Genomic DNA, 14,255 nt, shown 5'->3' with positions numbered 1-14,255 from the left:
CAAAGAGCTCTCTCAAGTCAAGACCAATGCAGCATTATTGTTGCAAAACATACTGATGGCATTGGTTACAGAAGATTTTTGTAAACTTCTGAATGTTCCAGTGAGCACTGTTGGGCCATAATCTGGAAGGTGAAAGAACATAATTTCACCATAAACTGGTCATGACCAGGTACTCCTTGCAATATTTCTGACAGAGAAGTGAAAAGAATTATCAAAAGTTGTTCAAAAGCCAAGGACCACCTGTGGAGAGCTACAGGAATTAGCAGGACCTGGAATTAGCAGGTACAATTGTTTCAAAGAAAACAATAAGTAATGCACTCAACCGCCATGGCCTGTATGGACGTTCACCACGCAAGACTCCATTGCTGAAGAAAAAGCATGTTGAAGCTCATTTAAAGTTTGTTGCACAACATTTAGACAAGCCTGTGAAATACTAGGAGAATATAGTCTGGTCAGATGAGACCAAAAGTGAACTCTTTAGATGTCATAATACACACCATGTTTGGAGGTCCAATGGCACTGCACATCACCCCAAAAACACCATACCAACAGTGAAGTTTGGAGGTGGGAACATCATGGTGTGGGGCTGTTTTTCATCATACGGTACTGGCAAACTTTGTATCATTAAAGGAAGGATGAATGCAAAAATGTACTAAGACATTCTAGATAAAAATGTACTGCCATCTACCAGGATGTTGAAGATGAAATGAGGGTGGACGTTTCAGCAAGACAATGACCCTAAACAAAAAGCCAAGGAAACTCTCAATTCGTTTCAAAGAAAGAAAATAAAGCTGCTAGAATGGCCCAGCCAATCACCTGACTCCAGTAGAAAATCTATGGAAAGAACTAAAGATCAGAGTTCATAGAAGAGGCCCATAAAACCTTCAAGATTTGAAGACTGTGTGGAAGAATGGGCCGAAATCACACCCGAGCAATGCATGCGACTAGTTTCTCCATACAAGAGATGTCTTGAGCTGTCATTACTAACAAAGGTTTTAGTACGAAGTATTAAATACATTTTTCTTAGCTTGTTCAATACTTTTTCCCAGTGTCATTCTTTTTTATTACACATAACCTAATTTCTGAACTTATTTGTTTTGTTTTGTATTTGTGGATTGCATGGGTTGTTACAGACATGTGGTAAAAAATTCATGTCAATAGCACCTTTAGAAATATATTTACTGAGAAAAATGGTGACGTGTTCAATACTTATTTTACCTGCTGTGTGTATGTGTGTGTGTGTGTTTGGCCTTGGTACAGACACACAATATGAGACACATATGTTAAAATAGCAATTAAAGGATGATTTTCCACATCTGTAGCTTTTTAAATTGCAATTAGTGTCTGTGTGGAAATAGTCAGTGAGATTGTTAGTGTTCATGTGCATGCACTGGGCAGGCTAGATACTGAGCCATGGGGAGCAGAAAAGAACTGTCAGAAGACATGTGTAACAAGGTAATTTAACTTTAAAAAGATGGAAAACTATATAAAAAGATCTCCAAAGCCTTGAAGTGGATATTTTGGAGATCTCTTGATATGAAGCCAAAGTCAGGTAGACCAAGAGAGATTGCACCCACAACTGCCAAGAGAGTTCTTCAGGATACAAAGAAAAACCTACAGGTAACCTCAGGAGAAATACAGGCTGCTCTGGAAAAAGATGGTGCGATTGGAAGAGCACAATATGATGATACTTGAACAAAAATTAGCTGCATGGTCGAGTTGCCAGAAAGAAGTCTTTATTGTGCCAGTGCCACAAAAAAGTCTGGTTACAAAATGCCCGATAACACCTTGACATGCCTTACAGCTTCTGACACACTGTAATCTGGAGTGATGAGACCAAAATAGATCTTCATGGTCACAACCATAAGTGCTATGTTTGGAGAGGGGTCAACAGCGACAATAATACCATTCACACTGTGAAGCATGATGGTGACTCACTGATGTTTTGGGGGGGTGTGATCTCTAAAGGCACAGGGAATCTTGTGAAAATTGATAGCAAGATGAATGCAGCATGTTATAAGAAAATACTGGCAGACAATTTGCATTCTTCTTCACGTTAGCTGTGCATGGGATGCTCTTTGACTTTCCAGCACCACAATGACTCTAAGCACAAGGCCAAGTTGGTTCTCTGGTGGTTACAGCAGAAAAAGGTAAAGGTTCTGGAGTGGCCATCACAGTCTTCTGACTTTAATCTCGTCAAGTCACTCTGGGGAGATCTCAAATGTGCGGTTCATACAAGATGACTAAAGAATTTGCATGACGTGGATTAATTTTTCCAAGACGAATAGGCAGCTATATCACCTGCAAGAATTTGAGAGCCTCATAGACAACTATTACAAAAGACTGCATGCTGTAATTGATGCTAAAGGGGGCAATACACAGTGTTAAGAACTGAGGGTACGCAGACGTTTGAACAGGGGTCATTTAATTTATTTAATTGTTGCCATGTTTTGTTTTATGATTGTGCCATTCTGGTATGACCTACAGCTCAATATGAATCCCATCAGAATTGAAAGAAATGTTTTTTGCTTACTCACTGATGTTTTTTTTTAACAATGGTACTGTGTATTACCAATTCTCCAAGAGTATGCAAACTTTTGAGCACAACTGTGCGTGTGTGTGTGTGTATATATATATATATATATATATATATATATATATATATATATATATATAAATAAACTGTGTGTGTGTGCATTATTTTTTTTATACTTGTAATTCCTTTCTACCAGCCCTGAGATCCACATACTTCTCTGTCCTGCATCACACCATAGTCAGGGTAGTGTAGAGGCATCGCTATTGGAGTGTCCTGTATCATCTTTCATCTTATTGGATAATTAATTGATATCAGCTCTCTGTGGTCCCCTCCTTTGTAAGCTGCCTAAACTTCTGCACCTCTTATTAGGTAATACAGAAGAGTCTGACTGGCAATCTTCCCTTCTTAGTCTTTTTCCTGTGCAGGGTTTTGTTGGGAGGATAATAAGATTTTTGTCACTTTTTAGAAGTATTATCAAAAACAATTATTGATGATTTCATGAATATTTTCAGTTGTACTTTAACCTTCAAAAAAAAATGACACAAAAACAGAGCTGACCCTTTTGTGTTCATTAGTATTATCTCCCAGAGTTATGCCCCTGAGGGTTTGGGTATCGGGGGATCCTCTGACACATATGTGGAGGCACTCCAGAGTGCTTTTATTTGCTGGCTCATCAGCCTACTGTGCATTCATTCCTCAAACAAAATAAAATATGGCTACCAGCGAGTCCTTTATACTGTGTCCTGTGGAAGCTGCAGAAATTTGATTCTATGCCAATCTCCAGATTTGGCATTGCCGGTCCAGTTGATGTGTGAAAGTAAATAAATGAAAGCTCATGCTGAATGAAGAGGGAAGGAGGGGGCAGAAGATTTAAAAGTCAGGACAGATTGGGGTTTTTCAGGGATTCAGCCACCCCTTCACTTTATATTTCTGTACTTGCCAGTAATCTGAGGATGGCTATGTCAGATTAACCCTTATCGTGCATGTACATATTTTGAAATCAAATTGCAATTGAGAAAGAAAAAGTTTCCAAAGGCGACACAAATGGAAGCCTATATGTTATTTTTGATCATGATAATTTTGCTACAGTCATTTTGGATGCACCCAGTGTAGACATCCCGAAATGTCATATTGGAGAGAAAGCTGAAAAAACAATAAATGACCTGAAAAAATAATATAGCAAACCTGAAAAGTAATGGTAACTCAAGTTTTCTTGAAACTATCTCATAAGTCAAAACTTAGTGTATGTATAGCCAAAACTTTTTTTGTATACATTAGATTATGATTATAACCCCATCAGGTTATTTTTTCCTATCTGTGTCCTGGATAAGGAGATTTCCCTTCACTTCCTATAGTGGAGATGCAATTAGCATCTGTACCAAGCATTTTCAAAAAAAATTTCCGGAAAAAGGAATGATTGTATACAAAGTGCTGGAAGGGGCACTCAGTGCATAAATTGGCTGTTGTGCCGTTTATCTGATTAACCTGATCCAATGGCCAACTAAAAACTTTGCGACGTCTTTCCCACCTCTACACTTCGTTCAACTGGAGGCTTGTTTCTACCTCCTAATCTGATCCGATCTGTTTATTAAAAAAAAGGAAGGGGGATATGTTCCTATCCATCTAGGCAGATCGGATCATAGGGCAGTCGGGTATAAACGGACAACCATCCATAAAGCAGGGCATGTCTGCAGAAACTGAGTGGACAGGAACCTGTCATCCTCCCACTCTGCTTTCCCCTTGTGAAAGGGCCTAAGTATTTATGTGCTGTAATTTATCTTCTTTTTTTTGTTTTTTAAACCCCTTTTTTATGCTTTCCCTCTGTAGTTGTAAACTGCATATATGTGTATTTAGTTGTATTGAGAATAAAGATTTTTCTTAATTAAAAAAAAAAAAAGCTATGCCTAAACTTTAGGATATAATAAACGGACATTCCAACTTGACCTCAGATGCTTTGTTTGCTGTATTAGCAGTTAGCTCACTTCTTTTACTTGATGCATGATTCAGATTCTCCGCACACAGTTTGGACCATGCTTGGTTGCTTACGTGTTCTGTGAGTAAATATGCAACATTTTTACCTCTGTATTCTTCAGCTGTACATCCCACCATTCAGATAGAGCTGCGTTCATGAAGTGTCTCTTTATAAATGGGCAGATTGCAGTACCTGTTCTGTCCTGAAACTGCGCTGTAGATGAAATCACTTTAGCACTGGAAGGGTGAATCTCGCTGTGTTGGTGTATGGGGGGGATGTCTCAGTTAAGGGGATTATTTTAGAATCAAATGTGGAAAACCCATTTAGGATTTTTTATATTAACTAGTAAATATTTGGCAAGAGTGTTTTATTCTGCTAAATATCTAAAAAATGTACATTTTAATAGTACCTAGTGCATGCTTGATCGTTAAATTCTCGAATGAGAGAATAACTTGAGGGTTAACTTGTGTCCACCGTGAATGCTGAAAGGCATGAATGGCAAACGGTTCCAATTCAGGGCGGCGCTCGCAGTTTGCATAAATTACTGCTTTTATTATGGTTACAAATACTGTAGTCCCATGGTAACCTTGGTGAGGCTCAAATTCTCTTCTATACTCTGGCTGCAGCCACAGAAATGGGTCATTTTTCTAGACTTAGGCAGCCGGTTGAATTTTAATAAAAGTTTTTTTTCTTTTTTTTTTTCTTTAAGTTCATATTTCTTTTACTGCAAGATGATCACACATTTAATTTGTATTTAACTTTCCTAAACCACAATTAGTTCAGTTACACCTACATTGTATGCTAAACTGATACTTGTTAGGCTTGTGTTCCTTAAATGTACACCTGCCTATATTTTAATTCTGCAACCTTTTCACTCTCATTATTTTCCTTATTTTGTTTTATTTTTTTAATTGCTTTCATAAAGTAACTTCTGTTTTGTTTTTGTATTTTTTTTCTGTTTTTATTGGTAACTTTTTGGCTTTACAGTTCAAGTATTAATATATTAAATATGTAATAAATCTATATTATATAATAAATAGTAAAATTGAAGCAGTTTATTTAAAATGACCCACGTTTATTAACAGCTTTAAACTTCTAGCTAGCATTTTTGCTTTGTTAAAATTAAAACGCTTTCCACCTCAGCTGGTACAATTTATTTTTATCAAAAGTAAGAAATTTTAGATTTAACCATAAAGCCATAATATTCATTATTTTAATATTTAAACAGATAAAAACATCAAGGAAAGCAAATAATATTTTTTAAACTGAAGCACTTTAAAATAAATATGGTCAGAATTGGATCTTAATAATTAAATGTGATAAGTTATTCAATGTGATTTTTTTTTTTATCCTCTAGTATAATTAAATACCCCTTATACGTTGTATAGAAGTTGTTTCTTCCTCAAAACAGGACGGCTGCAGCCGTTTCGCAGTTATCAGCCGTGGAAAATTACCCCTGGGTTGTTTAAGAAATTATTTTCGGCAGCACAAAAAGCCATCCAGCGTCCTTGTCAGAAAGGATCAGCATAAATTTCCGCTGACAGAATGCCAGGCTGGCAGTGTACCTATGGCATTTGAAACCCTGTATACAAGAACAGAACACTGACACACACTTCTTTCCTGTTGAAAAAAAAAAATTTAGAACAGGAAAAGGGGTTTTGGTCTCCCGTCTTTCTGACCATTTAAGTTTCTAAAAATATCAATTTCTCACACCAGAAACAAGCTTAGCAACAAGGTGTAAAATTAAATAGCCTTCATTAGAATTGCACTGGCTATCAGTAACCCATAAATCGCGTTGTGTTGGCTGCTTATTGGTGCAGCTAATAAAATAAAGCTCAGTCCAAGAGAGCCGTAGGCAGCTTGCAAGGCGATAGCAGGATTTGCTTACTGTAAATACAAGAAGAAAATCGCACACAAATCTGCCGTGGCTTTGACAAGTATTAAGATCCCTCTTTACATCTGTACCAAAGTGCAATTAGCTTTCCGTGCACTAGGACTGCTCTATCTTATTCTGCTTCATTACTTGAGCATAATCACCCAGCTTGCTTGAGTGGTCGCACAAGCAAGCTCGAGTCTAAATAGATAAAAGGGAGTGAATGTGTTCAAATATACGAAGACTGCCTTTTAAGTCTTTAATTTATTCATCTCCAAGACAGAATTTTTTTTTCTAATGTTGTTTCTCCTTTTTTTTTTGTCTTCCCCCTACTCTTCTTTTCTGTTCCCCTGCAGGTTTGCTGTATGTCCACAAGATTCCTCGACTTAATAGTTTGATTTGTGATGAAACAGACACCAAAGACCTGGCTTTTAAGTTAAAGAGAAAGCTTTTCTCTATTGAGGTAAGATTTTAAGCTGATTTTGGTGGGAATCGGCCCAAAATATGGACAATAGCTCAAGATTCTTTGTGGATGGGCATCATTTATCACAGCAATGCAGATGTATGGGGCAGCATATGATGACCTTTTTGAAAATGTCAGGGAACTGACGTTTTAGCAAACCATTGCAAAGATCTCTAATGTTTTACATGCATTCTACAGGTTTTTCCAAAGTTTTCATACATGCTAAGAAGGAATACTTAACACCTACCTTGCCTCTTCTTTTTCAGAGAAAAAGATTGTGGTTGTTAGGCATTAAAATATGTTTTATATATTATGCCTCTTGGGCAATACTGTAGAAAAACAAAAAAGGAGCGTTTAAATGTTTGACAATGGTATTGCATCTTCGCCACCTTTTTTTCTCCCACCGGTTCCCCAGCCTCCATGTTCTCCTTGATATTTTTGGAGAGGGCTTACAGGTCTTCTCATTTGGCTTCCTGTGATGGTGTATTATTTCTCTTTCCTGATAAAGTTACCTACTATTTATACTTCTACTGAAATATTCCTTACTTCATGCTAAAACAGCCTTTCTCAACCTTTTCAACACAGAGGAACCTTTGAAATAACGTTCCAGTCTCAAGGAACCCCTGATACAGATTACTATATCTACAATTCATGATACATTAGTGTGATAGTCAGTGGGAGGAATGCTTCTTACACTTGTTGACATTGGGAAGAATTACCCCCTTATAGATCGCTAAAAAGATCAGTGGTGTCAGTGGGAACTTATCTGAGAGGCAAAAATAGCTTATTGCTCAAGGAACCCCTAGTAACCTCTGGAGGAACTCTAGCTGAGAAATCCTGTGTTGAAACCTTGATAGAAACAAGAACCTAAAATGGTTAAGTGAGGGCATATGTTGGCACTTGTCTATAGTACGGTCACGTTCTCCACCTTCAGTGGTGGACAGGTCCTGAATACTGTTGAGGACAGTACAGCGTAATGAGCCCATGCTGCCTGAAGACATACCCCCAAGGGTTGGGTCTTTGACACCCTGGGCTCACAATGAAGTAGGTTGAATGATGATGGGAAGAGGAGCAGTGTTGGATTGCAGATTGGTGAGTATTTGAAGGGACAGTGCCAAAGATAGGGCAAGTATTTCAGCCACAGCTGCATTTTTAGTTTTACAAGTAATTGAAAATTGAATTATCTGTATTATAAACTGGAGTTAGGCATTAACATGCCAGGAAAGACACTCTAAATGCTTCCAATAGATGCTTGTGAATATTGCATTATTCATTTACATTAAATATTTGTGTTACTTGTCCTTAATCGGCTGTTGAGACTTACCCTAAACACCTGGCTTTAATGTCCATAAGTAAATAATCTAACAAATACAAATGGTCGTACCTAGGAACAGGTTTGGTAAATAGGGTGTACTCACACAAGAGCTCAATGATGTGTGTGCGCTCTACTTGTGGGAGGCCTGCTGGAGAAGCAATGGAACGCATGACCCAGACATAGCATCTACATGCTGCAGAGCCATTGGGGTGTATTTTAAAATATAAGCAAATAGACTGTGCATTTTGCAAGTGCAGGTGCACTCATTTTCCTTAGTAAATGTAAATGTGGTAAAGATTCACTTTGTAAAGAATACCCAATCAGGTGTAATGAACACATGATTGGATGATGGTAATCAGTAGAGCATTATCACATTCACTAAGCTTTGAGAAAAATGAGTGCTACTGCACTTGCAAGGTACACGGTCTATTTGCCTTTAGTAAACTCACCCAGTTATTAATTTTATTCCTTTTTTAGAAGGAGGAGGAAAGCTGTAGCTTTTTTGGAGCTGCCTTCATAACAAAAAACTTAATTTATTTCTTTGTTGATTCATCTTTAATTTGTTTTCAGTTTACTTTCAGGCCTTTTTTTTGGATTGACAGTGGCCCAGCCTTCTGCTTTGCCAATAAGTGGAGAGGGTTTGAGAAGGGTCAGGTCACCATTCCTTTCTGACATTAAGTGTTCTATTATGGTGATCCGTAGAGATTACAGTTACATGTCCTGCATTGCTATAGTCTTTAGGCCACAGCATTTTAGACCTGCCATCTGGAGTGTGCAATTGTTCTCTTTTTTTTCTTTTTAGACAGCAAAACAGTACTAAAGTTTTGTGTACATACTTTGTCCATTAAATGATTATAATATGTAGTATAGACACCCAGATATTTCTATTCCTTTTTGTCTTAAATTGAATAAAAAGTCCATATGTGTAAATGTAAAAACACAAAGCCTTGCAAAGCACTAACAGGTTCTTCTGCATGAGTGCACATACTTTTAATTATGCGCAATGTCTTAACTGTTTATCATATCCAGTTTCAGCAAACATAATGGCATTTGATACCTCAAATTAGGGAAAACACAATAACGTCTTAAAAGATGCGTTGAAACTAGGCCACAGACTTAATTCAATAACAGTCTATGTCTAATGATTAATTACTTGCCGTGCTTTGCAAGACTGGAACCCTCCTGCATTAACTAGACGAAAGCCTTATATATATTTATGTTATTGGCAATTATCTTTTAATGAATACGGAAGAAAAAACATTGGAATAGCATGGAGATACTTAATGGGTAAACATGTTAAATTACTATAAATAAATATGATTCCGTTTTAACATCAAAAATCTTTGGGTGACTCCTGAAAAGCTTTTTTAAGCAATGAGCTTCCAGTGTGATCCAGGACATATTGTAATTGCTTCGCAAAGCAGAATGTGCACTCAGTTTACCCTTATTAGAGTGTTGTATAATTCTTTGCAGAAAATTAGTTATCAGGCAAGACTGCAGTCTCTGCTCACATGATTCTTTGCCATGGAACGTTCCCTGCTGATTTGTTTGGGTAAGGCTACAGTGGCAGCACTGGAATCAGAGAACACAATGGCCAATCACAATAGCCAATCAGTGAAACAATGAATGCAATAATTTCATTACTTGTCATAAAAAAGCAAATTTTCTGTATACTTTAGTAAGGTAATACCATTATTTTTTTTTACTTTACCACTTGAAGACTGGCATGATAAACTCCCTTTCTGTCCAGGCCACTTTTCAGCTCTGGAAAAAAAAGTTTCCCTTAGTTTCTGTTAAAAATCTGTACATTTAAATGATCTTTTCCAATAATTTGTCAAAAGGACAAAGTTGTTATTTAACACACAGCATAGCATACTTACAATTACACTCCAAACAGTCTTCTACTCTACCTGAGTATGTGGCTACCACGGCTGAGCCTTTTTCATTGCATAGATGCTTATAGTGGCACAACAGCAAAGAAACACCTTCAAGCTTTCAAGGGGCATAAGTTTGACATCTTATTTCCTGACTACCTATCACATTTTTTGAGGCCCTGGTGTGCCAGAGCAGAAGAAACACCCACAAAATGACCACATTTTGCAAACTAGACTCTCCAATGCATTTACTAAGAGGCATGGTGTGCTTTTGAAAAATCACATTTTTTCTCTCAAGTTTTTAGAAAATGAAGAAAGGAAATGAGACCGAGCACCCCAAAATACATTCTGCTGCTCCTTTTAAATATGAGCATACCACGTATGGTATATGAAACGGTTTAGTAGCCTAGCTGCAAAGAGGAGCCTGAAATCCAAGGCGCACCTTTTGGCTTTCAATGAGTATAAATTATGCATTTCATTTCCTGAATACCTATCACAATTTAGAAGTCTCTGGAGTGCCAGGAAAGAAAACACCCACAAAATGAACACATTTTGGAAATCAGACACCACAAGGTATTTTTAAGAGGCATAATGAGTCTTTTGAAGGGTTTTGTTTTTTGCCACAAATTTTTAGAAAAAGTGGAAATAAAATGAAAATGTATTTTCCTCCACAGTTGTAAAAATGTTTCTAACATACAGTATGGGCACACTTAGAAGTACATATCAGTGTATGGGGATACCGCATGTGAGACACTTTCAGTGATTGGACTGATTATGTACTTGACATTGCATCCTGTGTATCATAAAAATCAACCCATAGTTTATCAAAAATAGTGTACTGTAATGCTCTCATCTGTACAAGGGGTCAGAGAATATAGCTTAATGTAGATTCTTCTGTAGCAGTCCCCATTCCTATAAGCCAGGCAGGCCTAACATACTGGTACTTGGCTACCCCCAGGAATTCTACACAATGCTATGTTCACTGGCCAGGAAGTAGAGGAGACTGAACAAAGAGCAAACAAATGAGTACCTGTGATTCCAGGAATGCAGTTTTCCACAGAGGATGACAAGAGACTGATGCCTCGCAGGAACATAGACCGAGGGATGCGCAGATGGGTCAGTTCAGGCATCAGGCAGAGACATGGTCATCTGCAAACAGGCCAGGGTCAGTTGAAGGCTCATGCAGAGACATGTTCCGTATACAGGCCAAGTATCAGACAAGGTGGCAGGTAAAAACTCTGTCAATAAATAGGTGAGTGTCAGCTCAGGCACCAGGCGACAAGTCACTGATGTGATAGCATCAGAACACTGTTGCTGGCTTGCACTGGTGAAACCGACACTTTTGTGGCTACTGATCAGGGACCCTGTTGCTGGCTTCACTGGTCTGGTGGTACTGGCACTGGTGTGGCAGCAATCAGGAACACTGGTCTGGTGACACTAAGACTGGTATGGCCAGTGATCAGGAACACTGTTGCTGGATTGCACTGGTCTAGTTAGGAAACAAAACCGTAGCTACGAGCCTTTATTTACATTTGTGATCGCTGTGATTAGTCACAGTCATCATGTGGTACAGGCCAATTTTTATTGGCTCTGTGCCTTGCTCTGTGATCTGCCATGTCCATGGACACGGCAGACATTGTGCATGTACTAGAGGGTGCACGTGAGTACCACAAAAGGAAGGCCATTTTAAAATGGCCCTTACCTTCAGAAAGAAGGCATCAAGCCATTTATATACAAGAGCTGAATGGCCGGTTGTTAAACGTCTTAACCTGTTTGCATGAATGCAGTCCTGGCATATCATGATATGGAGCAACAGTATAATTTAAAATAAAACATACCTTTATCATTTCAATGCAGTCAATAAGCTCTGGTTAAGTGACTTTTTCCTAGATGGAGATGATTGCTCCATAAGCTGCAGGCAGGAGGAATAATTTTCTCACTTTCCTCTCTTCTAGTGGTAAGACTGCAAGGTGATATCGATCTAACTAGAAATTCAGGTGAGAAGCTGTACCAGGGCTGATTTGTAATAATAGAAAAGAAGGAGTGCCCAATGTTCAAAAGAATGCACTTTTGATGGTAGATTAAGAGGCAATTATTGAGAGTAACAAGTACATCAAGCCAACGCTTCTGGAGAAAAGACTCTCCCTTCTTCAGGGCTGTTGCTGTACGCTATTAAATGGTGAAAATTCCCACACCTGTTATATATTTTCCAGGTTTCAGAGGAAAAATGACAGAGTGGCTGCTGTCATTCTAGGGGCAGCAAGTCATTCTTGTGATCATTCATTTTTCCTCCGAAAACCTGGAAAATATATTACCGACGTGGGAATTTTTCCCATTTAATATAGTGCAGCAACAGCCCTGAAGAACGGACAGTCTTTTCTTTTGAAACGCATTGGCTTGATGTACTTGTCGTTACTCAAGAAATGCCTCTTACTCTACCATCAAAAATGCATTCATTTGAACATCAGGCTTTCCTTCTTTTCCATTATTCCATGTGTGGAAATGACCTCAAGGACGTACCAGAAAGGCAGCAGCCCAAAACCTAAGAGGGTTTACCACCAATATGCACCATCAGGTACAAGTGACTGGTGGGACATCTCTATACTCACCCATGCAACCACTCACCTACAACCAGTGGCTGATCCAGTCAGTTCACCACAGTCTTCAGCACAAACAGGGCTGTTTTGTGTCAGACATTGTGAACACAGCCAATAATTGTACATAGCCAATAAAACTAGCATCTCAGGAAGTAGATGCTGAGGCATGGTGCCATCCTTTTGGAGAGAAAGCACATAAAGACATTGTCAGGGTGAGTACCATGATCTCTGTGTGAGGAAATAAATGTAAGTGTTACATGTTACTTAGCATGCGGGCACATAACGTAGTCAAATATATCTGAAGACAAGTCCACCTTAAGGAATAGAGTCATGGTATTAGGAAACGAAATATGCAACAATCTGTAGACACAAGTCTGGAACTTTCTCAATAAAACCGATTAATAAAGACTGGATGCTAGGAGATGGTACACTTCATTGCACTTTTCTTTTGTTTTTTTTAATAAACTCCCACCTGTCTGAAGAACTTAATAGAAACCAGGAATAGGCTGCCATTTTTGACCTGACTGCTGGGTGATGCCGTGTTTTACATGACAGACCTTTTATAACTTACACCTCTCTGGGGGGGACAAACAAACGGGAACTGGAAGACGGGGGGCAGTATTTTTCCCCTAATTACAATACATATATGTTGGGCTGGTGGCCTTTAGTTCAGATACTCCCCCATTAGGACCTCAATTTGAACAGGACCAGCAGTTAGTGACTGCTTCTGTGCATTATATAGCTACCTCTCCCTTTTCAGACCTACAATCACAGCACCTGGCAGAGGGCAGCCATCCAGAATTGACTTCCTTTGCAGCGCCAAGATGTCATGTGACCGAATGCAGAGCACTTCAAAAGAAGGAAAGCTATAAGAATATAAAACTGTGAAATGTGTCGTGCTTATTTGTTAATCCCTTCCCTCCCAGCCCTGGCATCCCTTGAACAGGGCTATTATGTCCGGAGGGAAAGGAAGGTCTGCCTGATCACATGACCACTGTGATTAGGTGTCACATGTTTGGGAGCTGGTCCTGACTGCTCCTGTTCATTACTAGAGACTGAGAGCTGTCTTTGACACCTTGGTCTCTGTCCTGGGAGAGCACACTCTCAGCACAGAAACCTCTGCTGCCATGGACGCATATGTGCGATGTGCGGACGTTCAAGTTCTTACTATTTGCGCTGCTTATATGCATTATATAGATGGCAAGAGATTAAACTGACCTTGTTACTTCAGGGTCACAACAGCAGATAGCAATACCTGCAAAATAAGAGGCTCTATACTTATATTTGTGATGGCCTATGTTTTGAAACACTTTTGCAATTCTGCTTCTCTTCTCCAACAAGTATTTGACTGGCAGGATGGGTTGAATACCTGTTTCCTTCATCATACGCAGTGGTTCCTCCTGCCTACTTGTACATCAGTGATATACTGTATGAACCAGCAGGAGATACCACTAAATACAGTAGGGGTAAGAGTAATATATCCACCCAAAATTGTTGAGTACTTGCTGGGAGGCATAATCATGGTGGCATTTCAAGACATGGGCTGTCAGAAAGGTAAGTATACTCTTTTTTTTTTTTTCTGCAGATATTTCTATTAGTTTGATCCTGTATTGACTGAAAAGCTG

The 14,255-nt window shown here is 38.7% G+C and overlaps 1 protein-coding gene across 2 annotated transcripts in view; it reads left to right on the top strand.

The window, feature by feature from the left end:
- Window positions 1–14,255, top strand: part of ELP4 (elongator acetyltransferase complex subunit 4) — a 371,616-nt gene that overhangs the window by 235,018 nt on the left and 122,343 nt on the right. For both annotated transcript variants that reach the window (XM_089673478.1, XM_089673477.1), the window contains one exon: window positions 6,738–6,844. In XM_089673478.1, coding sequence (XP_089529604.1) covers window positions 6,738–6,844 — 107 coding nt within the window. The remainder of the gene's footprint in view (window positions 1–6,737; window positions 6,845–14,255) is intronic.

Source organism: Staurois parvus, unplaced genomic scaffold, assembly GCF_062004578.1.
Source record: "Staurois parvus isolate SC_StPar_1 unplaced genomic scaffold, SC_StPar_1.0 ptg000138l, whole genome shotgun sequence".
Lineage (NCBI taxonomy): Eukaryota > Metazoa > Chordata > Amphibia > Anura > Ranidae > Staurois > Staurois parvus.
This window is presented reverse-complemented; position numbering and strand designations above follow the sequence as displayed.